Here is a 14,275-nt window from a genome sequence, read left to right on the forward strand (position 1 = left end):
AATCGCTTGAACCTTAGAAGACTCCAAAAGATTATGGTTTGTTAGGAGACCTCCTACTGATCTATGGGAATGGACCAATCCTGGAATAATGGGTGTATTTATATGCGCAGCTTCGGGGAATCGGGTGGTAAAACCTCTTTGGTACCCTGAAATTAGAAGAAGAAAGGCAAAGGTTGTTTTGACAAGCAGAAGCTGGAAGCTAGGGTAGGGCTTAACAGGTGGTCGTTGCCTAGGTAACCAGACAGCTTTTGACGCCTTTCGCCTGCCGGGCCAGTTACTTCCGGTACTGCAGGCCGGTGTCGTGACGTCGTTTCCTGTATGGAGGGGCGCCCGGCGCGCTCTGATCCGCCCGGCTTCTCTATTTGGACGGACGTCCCGCCCTCTGACTGCTCCGCAGCTGAGGCGGGGCGGTGATAGCTATGGCGGCTGTAACCGATGTGCAGCGGCTGCAGGCCCGTGTGGAGGAGCTGGAGCGCTGGGTTTACGGACCCGGCGGGTCGCGCGGCTCTCGGAAGGTGAGCGATCTGGGGTTGAGTGGTCCCTTTTTGGGGCAGAGCAAGCGCGATCTACTGGCCCGGTCCTCGGGGTGGATGCTGTCGCTCCAGTCGAGTCGCCCGCGGCCCGGCCTTTGAAATAACAAAGGTCCGAGACCTCCCGGAGCATATTGGACTCTCGGTTGGACCACGCAGGGTTACTACGGGTTATTATTAGGCCCGCTTGAAATGGGCTCAATATGACTAAGACCCCGCCCTTGCCCTCGCGGACAAGTTGGGGAGACTGCGAGAAGCTGACTAATGAGAGTTTCAATAAGAGCTGAAGTCCATAATGGAAGGGCTGTCATGGAGCCCTGTATAATTAATTGCTAAATGAATTGTCAGAGAGAGGTCCATAGGACTTCAGAAGAGACAGAGCAAAGGTGCGTAAGGAAGGCTGGGTGAGGGGACTGAGAGGTGAGGTCTGAGAGGACCAAGGTTAGGAGGGGAAGGGATTGGATACTGGGTGTTCCGATATTGACCAGCACTCCCTCACACCAGTGCCTGAATTTGACAACTGTGAAGTTCAGTTGCCCTCCCATCCCCTTTTTACTATGGGAAGACCTTTTACTGAAGATGGAGTGTCAGGAATACCCTGGAATTAAGTGCATCAGAGGTAATGATGTCTGTTTTGCACACTTCTTGTGGAGAATTCCCCATTTGAGAATTGACTTTTCAAAACATTCTGTCCCTTTGAGACCTATGACACTAATCCTCCTGGTTTTCCTCCTACCTCTCTGGCTGCTGCTGCTCAGTCTTGTTTGCCTCCCCATGTATTTGACCCTTGAATATTGGCATTCCTCACCCTCTAACCTAAAACCTGGGTGAGATCATTCACTTTCATAGCCTTTCCATCTATTCGGCCCTTTAATATCAGAATTCCCCATCTTCTACCCTTAAAGCGCAGGTAGGCTCAGTCAGAGAGGTAGGAACCAGGGAATATATAGTATATACTAGTACCCCATAAACTCTAAAATAGTTCATTGTGTCCCCATTCAGAGTTGAGACTCCTCAACGAGTACATGTTTATCTCCCCTTTCACATTGAGGATTCCCAGAAGGTGGAGTGACATCTCCTTTAATACAAGAGAAGGGGACCAACCTAGATTTCTGGGATGGAGGTTTGGGAGTCTGAGGGAATGAGGCTTCTTTACCTCTTCCATGACTTGAAAAAGGTGGTCAATCTTGGAATTAACTTCCTCTCCCCTTACAGGTGGCTGATGGCCTGGTCAAGGTGCAGGTAGCTTTGGGGAACATTGCCAGCAAGAGGGAAAGGGTGAAGATTCTGTACAAAAAGAGTGAGTGTTTCCATAGGGTGTCTGACTGCCTGCCCTCCTTCCCATGCCTATGCTTCCTGGGACCTGGCCCAGGTCGTTCGGCCCAGTAGGTCTTGAGTTGCCCTTTGGGGATAGAGTGTGAAGACATTTCCCTGCTGAAATGGCGAATTGGGGTGTGCTTTCTATTTTGTGGTTAAAGTCCAAGCCCATGACAGTGTCTTAAGTTATGGGATAAGAGTTCTGCCTGAAAGGCCCCCTTGGTGAAGGAGGGAGAAAGGGTATGGGATTTCCACAGGCAAGGTTCAGAGGCAGGAAATTAATTAGGCACTGAGAGCCCCAGCCTTGGCTCAGCCATGCCTTTTTGATTGTGTCAGAGCTAGCAATGTGCTCAGTAACTAGAGATCAGATAATGCTCTTGATGGCATTAAGAGGCTGGGAGCCTTCCGCCCTTCGTGAACATAGGTCAGTGGGAATACTGAGGGCTCCAGGGTGGTGGAGGCAATTGTGTTCCTAGCTCTAAAGTTTGAGGTCAGGCAACAGGTGATCAGAGGGAAGAGACAAGAAAGTGGGGGCCTGGTGGAGGCCTGCTGATGGACACTGTGGGTGTCAGCTTCTCACTCAAGGCTCTCCCCAAGATAGACCATTCCCCCAATATCCTTTGTCAAACAGATTCCCATTCCACAACCCTATTTCATTTTCCACCTTTTCTAGTTGAAGACTTGATCAAATACCTGGATCCTGAGTACATTGACCGCATTGCAATACCTGATGCCTCTAAGCTGCAGTTCATCTTAGCAGGTAGTGCTGACAATGAGTACACATGCATCTGGGGATGTGGATTGTGACGGAAGTTGGGCACAGAGATGGCCTTCCTGCCTGTCGTCTCATGAATCCAGCCCTGGAAACTGCTCTTTGGAATTCTGGCCTGGCCTGGGCTGAAGCCTGAGGTTGGCCTGTGGTTCTCTAGAAGGCATTGGGTGTGGTATATTGCTGAGCCACCCATGGTGCTAGCCACAGTGGGAGCTACTCCAGGGTTCTTTCAATGGTCTGCCTCTAGATTTTTCCTTTAGAACCTTCCTCACCTCTGCTCACTAGACAGAGGAGCTTCTAGGAAAGGGTGGAGGGCAGAGAGTATTACATTTGGGAGAGGAGAATATTGGCATGAGTTTCAACATCTTTCATGTGACAAAGTTCTGAGATTTCAGAATTTTAGGAAGGAACTATTGTCTTAACAATGTCCGCTAATCATTTAGTCAATTACTCCATGAGGTAGGGTTTGCCAAGCACCTGTGTTTGTTCATTCATTCAAAAGATGTTTAATGATCATCTGTGATCCAGACTATCCTAGGTGGGAGGTATACAATGGTGAACCAGAACATCCCTGAGCCATTGCTGTGGCTCAGGCATCAAGTTCGGGAGATCTCCTGCACTGACTCTTGAGTCCAGCCTTTTCATCAGTCCCTGTGACTACTGCCTCTGTGTTTGTCCCCTTGTACATGAACAGTTTCAGTCTCCTAAGTCCTCTTCTTGACCCTAGTCTTTCCCTTCTTGCATGTGGTCCAGTATCATCTTCCCAAAACACATTTCCAACATGCCACTTTGTCTACTTTGGAACCTCAGTATCTTTCTCTCCTTGCTAGGATAAAGTCCTAAATCCTTAGCCTGCCATTCCAAACCTTCTATAGTCTGCTGGATCTGCCCTCCCATCCAGCTCTCCCATCCTGTGCTTTGCTTGCTCCAGTTCAGCAAATTGAATGTTTTTTGCTCTATTAATTGACAAGCATTCTTGCCTCCAATGTTTGACATAACAATCCTCGCTTCTTGAATGTCCTTCCCACTCTTTGCAACCATTGAAATCCACTGTGCAGGGCCATACTTTCCTCACTGGACTGTTTTGTTACTGTCCCAGATCTCCAGGAGCTTGTAATTGTCTGTGCCTCTCAGAACCACTGAGCAGAATCTGTCTGGCAGTCTGCCACGTCTCCTCTTTCAGACCTTCCCAGGAGCCCTTGGGTGTGGGGACCCAAGTCTGAAGTACTTTGTCTCCTGTGGCCTAGGAGGGGCTCAGAGAATTTGTTGATAGGAGACTAGAAGAAGAGGCCTGAAAATTAAAACTTGGAGAAAGGTGGGATTTGGAGAAAGGTGGGAATTGGAGAAACTTAGAGGCTTCTTGGGGTTAAGATGGGTCAGACCAGAGGCATCCAGGAGAGGTGGGAGCAGAATGAGGGCATGTGCACCTGCAGAAGGGGGCAGTGGAAAGAATAGCTGCCCCGAGCTCCAGGACCTAGCCATTGTTCCCTGCCAGGTCCTTAGTTCCTGGCATCGGAGTAGCAGTGCTCAGGCTCACCTCACTGTGACTGTTTTGTCTGTTTATGCCTCAGAGGAGCAGTTTATCCTCTCCCAGGTTGCACTCCTAGAGCAAGTGGAGGCTTTGGTGCCAATGCTGGACAGCGCTCACATCAAAGGTACTTCTCCACCACTTTGCTTGGGGAGGTGGGTGGATGGTCAGGACTTCCCTGTACCCCAGGTTCCCTGGGTTCAGGCCAAGTCTGCTCCTTGTCTTTACCTTTACCCTTGGGGTATCTGCCTCCTGCACTGGGATTAAAATTGCCAGGGCAGAGAGCTCAGTTTCAGAAAACCAGGCAATTTGGGCCTATGTACACTAGTATAAGCCCTGCAGCCCCCAAATCTGGGAATTCCTTCTGCCTTTTACCCCATCCCTCAGTATCTGTCCTTCAGGGTGCTGCAGATCCCAGATTTTACTTGTAAGAGTCCTTGCCAGGTATGTGAATGTGTATGAATTCTTCCTGCCGCACTGCTGAAAGCAGTCGCTGGGCCTGGGTTTTGACAAGCAGACAGTGACTTTAATTGAATCCAGATATCCATCTTGTCTGTCTCTGGAGGTATTTTTCCCAGCTCCCCCTCCCTACTGCTGATCGGCTACCTGCTGAGCATCTGACAGCCTTAAGCTGTGGGCCCAGCATGGTGGGTTTGGGTGTTGGATTCCAGGTGGCTAGCTTAGAGACCTGGCATTCATCCTCAGCCCACCTGCAGGCTCTCTGTTTCGTAGGCAGACTTTGTCCCATAGGCTGACAGCAAAGGGATAGATCCCATGGTAGGCAAAGCTCTCTTTACCTGGCTCTGCTTACAGCACTGGGGTGGGTGTATGAGGCAACTCTGGGGACCCCAAGGTTTTGTCTTCTCCTAGAGGCCTGTGTCTTCCCCTCCTTTTTGGGTCATAGAGTAAGACTGGGGTGGGCAGGGAGCCCCACCATCACTTCCAGCTGTAGCGGTCGATGAAGCCTGGCGTTTGTTTAGCTTCTCCACTCAATACTCTAATCCTGCCGAAGACCTAATAGACTATTGAGCAGTCCCGGGGGAAGGCACAAGCATCATCGGGCAGTGTGCGTTGTGTTTTACAGCCGTTCCTGAGCATGCAGCCCGCTTGCAGCGCTTGGCCCAGATCCACATCCAGCAGCAGGTATGGGAGGGGAGAGGACTTGAAGGGAAAGTAGAGGTGGTGAGGTTCCTAGTCCGCACCCCTGCTGCCTGGGAAAACAGCCTCAGGCTCCCCTGGTGTCAGCTCCCAGGAAACTTAGGGCTTTATCCTCTATTTTCCATCTGCTAGAGAGAGGGGAAGGGACTTGCCAGGTCTCCTGCCTCCCACAGTAGGGCTATTCTGAGACACCTGAAGGTTGATATTGGGAGGTACCCAAGAATTCCTGGGGATGGGGTGTCCTTCACTATGGGTGGAGGAGCTGTTTTTTCACTATTCCCAGGCTCCAGTGTAAAGTTCAAAAAGGGGTCAGAAATAGGGGACAAGGGAGAAGGAGACATATACTAGCAGAAATGTTTCCTTAAATGTGTGGTCCACTCCCCCTTCCATCAGCCTTATGACTTCTATTAGGGTACTCATTTTAGAGCCTCAAAGTGCCCCTTTAGAAATTTGCTCCTTTTGGCTCTGGGGTTAAACACCACCTTTTCTAGGATCTCTGGGGAGTGGGGTCCCTGATGAAGCAGAAAGGTTAGTGGGAAGTGGGGTCTTTATCTACTCCTTTCTCTGCCACACCTTGGCCCCACAGGACCAGTGTGTGGAGATCACTGAGGAGTCCAAGGCGCTCCTGGAGGAATACAACAAGACTGTATCCTTTCTGCTTAGCCAGACCCCTGAGGAGTGCTGCCCACAGCCCTGTCCTTTTGTTCCATCTCTAGCTCTGTCTCTCTCATCCTGTCCCACTCAACCTGTCTATTCCCGTGCTCACCCACCCTTTTGGCAGATGCAAAATCTCTGTACTACCTCACACTCCTGTTCTCACCTTGACCTGCGACTAGACAATGCTTCTCTCCAAGCAGTTTGTGCAGTGGGATGAGCTACTTTGCCAGCTAGAAGCCGCCAAGCAAGTGAAGCCAGCAGAGGAGTGATGGCTACTCCGTATCCCAGAGCAGCCATGCTCCAGGCCCCTGTGCCAACCTGCCCTTGTAACAGGGTAGAGACAGCTCTGTATTTATTGGATTCACAGCCTGTCTGTCTGCACTCAGATGGGGCCCTGAGGTCAGAGGTCTGGCTACCTGAAATTTCCTCATTGCGCCCTCTCCCCTCATCAGTATCTTATTCCAGTAACAATAAACTGTAGCGATCACTGGAGGAGTGTGCCAGCTTCTTGGTCTAGGATGGGGATAGTGGTGGGGATGGGGGTTGTGGAGGGCAGAGTTGTCAACCTTCCTATGGTTGAACCAGGAGCTATACTTAATCCTGGTCTGGCTTTCTGGGAGGTGTAGGTCTCTCAGAAACAATGCTCTCATTTGACTGATGAGTGGAACATTCGTTTATGTATCCATTTATCCCACATTTACCAAGTACCCCTATAAATGTCGGATTCCATGCCACGTGGGGAGGACACGGGTAGGGTTTACCTGATCCCTGCCCTGCACAGGCTAGCTGCAAGACAGTCAGGAAGGTCAGTCCCACCAGGTGGGCACAGGGTCCTCTGACACACAGAAAAAGGGATGGAGGAGGCCGCCCTGGAGGGTGATGTGCAGGGTCTTTGAGAGCTGAAGGAGCAGCGTGTGCAAATGCAGAGAGGAGCCTTTAAGTCTCTCTTGGTAGTCGTCTTGGTGCTATTAGCCTAGACGGGGATCCTTGCAGAAGCTCTGATGCAGGGGTTTGGGCGGAGGCGGGGAGAGGAGGGCGGGGGAAAAGCCGGTAGGTTAGGAGAGGGCGGGACCATGATAAAAAGCAGAAACTGAGATTGGCACCTCACTCCACCAAGTGTTTGCTGCCCCCTCGTGACAGGGAGTGCTGTGACTCCTGGCCCCTTTCCAAAGGCCTACTCGTTACTCCAACTGCGCGGTTTCGCTGGCATCTCAAATTCAGCATGTCCGACGCGTCTCCGTGGACACGCTTCCGGGGCCAGGGCCCTGTGCTAACCTCCTCTTGTAGCAGGGCAGAGGCAGCTCTGTATTTAGTGGGATTCACAGCGGCCTGGAGTCACCAGCGGTTGCGGCCCGATTTCTCTATCCCACCCTCTCCTGCGCTGCAGCCAGTGAGCTGTGCACACAGAATGAAGTCGAAGCTCAGAACTCGGTGACCAAGGCTCTCGCCCGCGCAGCAGCAGCCACTCCAAACAGAACCTCTTGCTCCTGTGCAAAGTGAAACCCGCCGCTTCGGTGTGCTCAACTAGTAACGCCAGCCCAGCCATCTTCTAAGGATCACGTCCTCCCCAGTCTTCGGACGCGGGACTCCTCTGATGGCTGCTCCTCTACTCCGCAGGGCTTTATCCGCCCCAATAGGAGTGTCCCTTCCCCAGGGCGGTACATCGGAGGCTGCGCGCGTGTCCCGGGTCCCAGTCGCGGCAGAGCTCACCCCTAGACTTCCTAGTTTCACAGTTTCCCCTCGGAGGCCCGGCGGGCCCCGCCCCAACCCGGCGTGCGCGGCACCGCGGCCTCGGCGCGCTCCCGGCGCGCGCGCCATCTTGGCTTTGGGTGGAACTTGAGGTGGGTCGAGCCGCCGCGGTGAGAGCAGGAACCTTGTCAGGTGGATGGGCGCCTGGTGGGCGAGGGGACAGAAGAGGTCGGCTCCTGGGCCGCTGCGGCCGACCGGACCCTGGGGGCGGCCTGTAGCGGTGGAGTCCGCTGAGGTCCGCGGGCCCAACGCATAAAGCAACTGTCCGCGTCTAGCCTCTCCCGAGTTTCTCAGTGACCTGGGTCGGGGGGCTGACCCTGGGAATCTCTGGGTGAGGGGTGCTCGACCCTGGCCTAGGTATTCCGGAGCGGTGGAGCGCGTCAGTTCTGTCTTTGAGAGCATTTGTTTGGTTGGAGGCGCTCATCTCCACCTCAGTGGGGTGTAGGGGCTTGTCCCTGCCCTCGGGAAGCACGAGGTGAGGGGTTCTCAGCCTTGTTTTCAGGGAGTCTGGGGTGAGGTCCCAAAGAGCCCAAGGTGAGGGAGGCTTGGTCCCCATCCTAGGGCACTCTGAGGGGGTTTGGCCCAATCCCAAATAGCCTCGTGTTTGGGGAATTCAGTTCTGTCTGGGGGACTCCAGGGTGGAGGGAGGGTTATGGCCCTGTCCAGGGGAATGGGAGTCTATGGGGTACATTCCCTTCCTAGGATGGAGCAGGCGTGGCCCCCATCCTGAGAAGCTGAGAGTATGGGGATATTGTCTTGTTCCTGGGAAGTCTGGGATGAGGAGCCAGGCCATGTCCTGGGCAGCCGGGGCGGGGGATGGCCTAGGGCACATGGCCTAGCATTCATCTAACACTTCCCTGCAGGGGGCAGCGAGACACAACAGCAAGCAGAATGGAGCACTACCGGAAAGCTGGCTCTGTGGAACTCCCAGCACCTTCCCCGATGCCCCAGCTACCTCCTGATACCCTGGAGATGCGGGTCCGAGATGGCAGCAAAATCCGCAACTTGTTGGGGCTGGCGCTGGGACGGTTGGAGGGCGGCAGCGCAAGGCATGTGGTGTTCTCAGGTTCTGGCCGGGCTGCAGGGAAGGCTGTTAGCTGTGCTGAGATTGTCAAGCGGCGGGTACCAGGCCTACACCAGCTTACCAAGCTGCGCTTCCTGCAGACTGAGGACAGCTGGGTACCAACCTCACCTGACAAAGGCCTGGATCCTCTCACAGTGCGCCGACATGTGCCTGCGGTGTGGGTACTGCTCAGCCGGGACCCCCTGGACCCAAATGAGTGTGGCTACCAGCCCCCAGGGGCACCCCCTGGCTTGGGCCCCACACCTAGCTCCAGCTGTGGCCCTCGACCCCGAAGAAGGGCTCGAGACACCCGGTCCTGAGACCTGCTGAGCAAGCTGTTCTCTAGGCCCGAATTTCTGAGAAGCCTCTATAACTGCTCAACATCTTCAACAAGACTTGAATCCACAAAAGTGGGTCTCCCTGTTCTGCTTTCCCTTCCCTCTGGCATGTGGAAGGGGCTGCTATGTGGGGTCTCTGCCGGGTTCCGGATTGCTTAAGAAGGGCTTACTCGGCCTTCCATCTACAGTGCCTCTGACCTGCCTTCTGACAGAGAGAGATCCAGGGAGTGGGTTAGGAAATAAAGGTTCTGCCTATTTGTCTGATGAGCCTCGCTCTTCTCGGCTTACTTGTGTGGAGGTGGGATTAAGGGAGTGGGAGTCTCTGCTCCGGTCCCCCAGGAGCTCACAGGCTGGAGACAGGAAAGGTAGGCTCAGGCTAGTGCTGGGAGGATCTAGAGTCACTAAGAAACTTCAAGGGGCGGTTGGTTAGCTCAGGTGGTTAGAGCGCGGGCTCATAACACCAAGGTTGCCGGTTCAATTCCCACATGTGCCAAGGAGCCGTGCGTGCCATCCATAACTAGATTGAAGACAACTACTTGACTTGGAGCTGATGAGTCCTGGAAAAACACACTGTTCTCCAATAAAAATAAATAAATAAATATATATATAATTTTTTTCAAAAAGAAACTTCAAGCAGTAACCTCACTATATCTAGACCTCTGGGTGGCTGGCTGGCTGCCATGTGCTTTGGGCTGGAGGGAGTCTACCAGGTCAGACATTTTTCTCTGTCTGCGTTATATTATTAGTGATTAAGGTAATAGTTTCAGGCACCAGACTGCCTGGATTTGAATCCTGGCTCTGCTTCTAGCTTGTTGGCAAGTTACTGCTTTGTGACCTTGGGCAAATTATTGTTGTGTGCCTTAGTGTTTTCTTCCATAAATGATATAGTGCTTACCTCATAGGGTTGTTAATGAGGATTGGATGTAGAAATATACACATATAACTCTTAGATACCACCTGGGCATATAGTGTTATATAAATGTTAATTGCCTAATTACTAGTGACTCAACTTACAAACATGCTTTTTCTTATCTTGAAAACATACCTCAATCCCATGTCTTTCTTTCAGGTCTTCTCCTTGCCTTTTTACCCCTTGCTGATCCTTTTCTGTCCAACCTTGGCCTTAGACTCTTAGATTCACAATGGTCAGGTCAGGGGCATGAGGAGAGAGATGAGGATTGCAGTGGTAGCAAGGGCCCTGTAGGGACCAGAGCAGGATCATGGGTGATGGGTAGACTCAGTGAAGAGTTGAGTCAATTGGGTCTCCCACTGGATTTTCCTAATTTTTAAATTTATTTTATTTTTCAATTACAGCTGACATTCATATTAGTTTAGGTGTACAACATAGTGATTAGACATTTACATAACAAAGTAATCCCCCCGATAAGCCTTCCCACAGGATTTTGAGGTCTTCTCCAATGTGTCCAGTAGATTGGGTATCTAGTCACCAGGAAAGCGCAAAGTTGGGGCTCTGATGAGCTCATGTAGCAGGGTGCTCAGCAATTTGAATGTTGTGATTGGCTGAGTCTGGGAAGGAGGGGTTGAGATGTTGGGGAAGATGGAGTTGGGGGACTGGAGGCCTCAATAAGAGCTTCTATCAGGGATGAGTGGACTACAGGGCCAGCAGGCTGTGATCAAATATTTGAACACTACATCATCCTTTGCTTTCCAAAGTAGGATGGCCAGTGATGTGGAAGACCCTGAGGGAGGGGCAGGTGATGGAGATTCAGGGGGGTATTAGGAGAGACAGGAAGCCCTCTCAGCATCTGCACAGCCAGGCCTCTTAAATGCAGAGGCTCATGGAGCACCCAACACACCCCTAGATGCTGTGGTGGTGACTCAGGCCTGTTGCTACCAGCAACTGCCTAACTTCTCCCATTCTCTTTGTGGCTAAATCAGAGTCTTTGCTCCCTCCCAGCCTCTGCATATTGTTTTATCTCTGAGCATCTCCACTGGTGTGTCTTCTACCACCAACAACTATCCAAGTGCCATTAGTCGCCAGAGCTTTGGGGACAGGCCACTTGCAGACAATTGATCTTTGGCTCAGCAGCCCATTCTGATCTAGCCTCCTGTGGCCAGGATTGATTCATCATGTGGAATAAGCATGGTGACCTGTGCTGAAGGAATGATTCAGTATAAGGTGTCATCACAAGCTCTGGGAGTCCTAGGAGAAGCTCCCAATTGGGCAGCCTGTCAAGGCACCACCTGGGATCTCCAGGATGATGGCAGGGATAATGTGGAGGGAAACAGTTGGGGTCAAAATCCCTTGGGAAGAACAAGGTCTGCAACTCAGAGAATCAGGAAATAGGTCACCTGCTGAGGGAGGGATGTTTAGTGATTCTGGGGCTGTTTCCCTCCTTGGCCTCTACAGGGCCAACTAGGGCCTACAGGAGGAAATGAGGGAGGAAGCCAGAGAGAAGGGAGACCTTTAGGGGTCAGAAAGTCTTCCATCTACACTAAGGAAGGAGCATAAGAGTTGTGTATAATTGCTGATTCCGTTTCTTTATCCTTAAGCCACTACAGTATGGCTTCTGCCTCCAGAAAAGGTTATGCCATGGCACAACATGTAAAGAAGTAGAAACAGCTCCTTCAAGATGTTGGACTGTGAATGGGAGGAGAGGTGATAAATAGCTGGAGAGAAATGTAGACTACAGAGAGAGTTTTTAATTATTTTTAATGAGCTGGCAGAGACTTGAATGTGTTTATAGGCTGATAGAGGAAGCCAATAGGGGAAGAGATTAAAGATACAGAAGATTGTGAATAACTCAGAATGAGATTCCTGAGGGGGTAAAAGGGAATGGGACCCAGAAGCATGGAGGTATGGACCTCCCTAAGGGAAGAGGATAGATGATTCCCTATAATGGAAGGAGTTGAGGATGGGTATGCATGCAGATGGGTGTGGAGGTGAAGGTGGGACATAAGGGAGGAGTTCAGAAGGCTTATATCTTGAAGCAGGAGTCCAGCTCTGCTGGTGAGAATGGAGTAAGGAGACTGGTGGGAAGGAAGTGTGAGATAGTTCTTGCAATTGGGAGAGATAGCTATGGGGGTACAAGAGGGTGACCAGGCAAAGCTAAAAACCCAGTTGAGGCCGGTGACCATCATGTTGTGAGCTCCAGCAGCACCTACAGAACAGGTGAGGACTCAGAGAAAGCATGTTGTATTCTTCCAGACTGAGGTGAGGTCAAAACAGGCAGGAATGATGGAAGAATAGTGAGGAGACTGGCAAGAGACTGCATGTAGTCAAGGACCAAGGAATCCAAATTGGGTTGGAAAAAAGTGAAGATAAAAAGGGGCAAGAGTTGGTGGCCATGTAAATGTCTGGGGTGGGGTGGGGTGAGATGCAGTTATTGAGAGAACTAGGAGAGGGCATTGTAGTGGTATCAGTTGATAGGGCTGCTGTAGCAAACCACCACAAACCGGGTGGCTTAGAACAACAGAAATGTACTGTCCCACAGTTTGGGAGACTAGAAGTCCAAAATCAAGATGTCTGCAGGGCCATTTTCCCTTGAAATCTGTAGGGGAATCCTGCCTTCATCCACCCTAGCCTCTGGTTTGCCAGCAGTCTTTGGCCTTCTTGGCTTTTAGATGCATCACTCCAGTCATCCATCTTCACGTCATCTCCCCTTTGTGTGTGTCTGATTCTGTGTCCAAATTTCTCCTTTTCTTCAGGACACCAGTCATATTGGATTAGGGCCCACCCTAATGACTCCATTTTAACTTGATAATAACCTCTGTAAAGACCCTATTTACAAATAAAGTCACATTTTGAGGTACTAGGAGTTAGGACTTGAACATATCTTTTTTGGAGGGACACAATTCAACCCATAACAGTAACTAAAGAATGAGAAGGAAGAGTCAGTGGCTTTGAGAGTTTTAGGAGCTGGCAGGACTTGGCTGTGGGCATGAGAGTTAGATAGCTGGGTGGCCTGGAGGAAAAGTCACTGAAGGTGAGGTTGAGGAATTAAGAGGCTGGGGAGAGGGGAGCTTCCAGGTGGGTGATGGAGTCATCCAGGATGGAACGTGCTAAGCATTCATACTAACCTGCCTTAGAGGTGGCACGTATAGTAAGTTAGTTGGCCTTGAAATGAGGAATTAACACACTATGACGAGGGGTTATATAACCCCTGTATCCAGGCAGGCACCAAGCCCTGCCAGTTTTGCTTCCTAGGTCCCCATTCCCTCACCTCTGTTGGTTTGTGCCCCTCATTATCTTGCAACAGGCTCCTTACTGGTCTCTGGTGCTCTCCTCCAAACTAAGCCACTGGCTAGTCCCATTGTTTAGAGTGCACTTCTGCTAAATACCAGCATGACTATCTCCCTCCCTTCTTCAAGTCTTTGCTGAACTGTCACCTCACCGAGGCCGACTTTGACCACTCCGTTTAAAACTGCAGTCAAGCACTTCTGATCTTCCTTACCCTGCCTTTTTTTTTTTTTACTTTTAAATACAATTTACTTTTTTAATGTTTTTGTTTATTGTTTGTCTCCTTCTGATGAGAATGTAAGCTCCAAATGGGCAGGAATTTTCGTTTTGTTCACTGATGTAACCCAAGGATCTTGAACATAGTAGGTGTTTGATAAATAGTATTTAATGAGTAAATGAATAAATATTGAGCCTCCAAGTGTGTGGCCACACCCAGATCTATCACTCTGCTCCCTTAGTCTCCCCATGCCCAGATTAGAAGACAAGATCCAAATTCATTCACTGGATGGCCTTAAAGGGCCCCCTTGCTTGGTCACTGCCATGGCTCAGCCCATCTTTGGACCGGTCCTCTTTGATCCTGGGCCCTGGCTACACTAATGCCTTACTTGCCCCATGTGCCATGAGATTTTCTGCCTGTCTTTGCTCTTGCTATTCGTCTGCTTGGAACTCATCAAGAGTGTTCAAAGGATACCATCAGAGCTACCTCCCCACTCCCCTCTATTTGTCTGGACCAGCCTGGAGCTCAGGGATCAGGCCTGATTCTATAGGGCATCTCCAGCTCCCACTTCGGTCCTTGCACTGGGAAGGTGATGCCTGGCTGCGCTTCTGAGTCTGGCCACTAGGTGGCAGCATTCACAAAGGGATGGTCCAGCCTTTCCCTCTGCTGAGTTGGCAGTGTTCCCTAGGAGCATGAAAACAGAGGATCTGTGAAAACAGAGTCTAGGCTTGAACTTTGGCCCTCA

General features: G+C 51.1%; 2 protein-coding genes across 5 annotated transcripts; both read left to right on the forward strand.

Annotated features, from left to right (window-relative positions):
- Positions 1-335: 335 nt before the first annotated feature.
- DCTN3 (dynactin subunit 3) lies at positions 336-6,454 on the forward strand. Its single transcript, XM_019624497.1, has 7 exons — positions 336-515; positions 1,746-1,830; positions 2,521-2,607; positions 4,191-4,274; positions 5,232-5,290; positions 5,892-5,951; positions 6,142-6,454. Exons 1-7 carry the CDS (start codon positions 420-422, stop codon positions 6,229-6,231), a joined length of 561 nt encoding a protein of 186 aa, XP_019480042.1. The 5' UTR covers positions 336-419; the 3' UTR covers positions 6,232-6,454.
- A 1,255-nt stretch (positions 6,455-7,709) lies between these two features.
- On the forward strand, positions 7,710-9,379 carry RPP25L (ribonuclease P/MRP subunit p25 like). 4 transcript variants are annotated; one of them, XM_019624498.1, is made up of 2 exons: positions 7,710-7,803; positions 8,575-9,379. In XM_019624498.1, exon 2 carries the CDS (start codon positions 8,603-8,605, stop codon positions 9,092-9,094), a length of 492 nt encoding a protein of 163 aa, XP_019480043.1. In that variant the 5' UTR covers positions 7,710-7,803; positions 8,575-8,602; the 3' UTR covers positions 9,095-9,379. The 4 variants fall into 4 exon arrangements, with proteins under 4 accessions (XP_019480043.1, XP_019480045.1, XP_019480046.1 ...); XM_019624500.1 differs by having other exon boundaries at positions 7,770-7,843; XM_019624501.1 differs by having other exon boundaries at positions 7,786-7,821.
- The last annotated feature ends 4,896 nt before the right edge of the window (positions 9,380-14,275 follow it).

Source organism: Hipposideros armiger, unplaced genomic scaffold (genome assembly GCF_001890085.2).
Source record: "Hipposideros armiger isolate ML-2016 unplaced genomic scaffold, ASM189008v1 scaffold_591, whole genome shotgun sequence".
NCBI classification, from domain to species: Eukaryota; Metazoa; Chordata; class Mammalia; order Chiroptera; family Hipposideridae; genus Hipposideros; species Hipposideros armiger.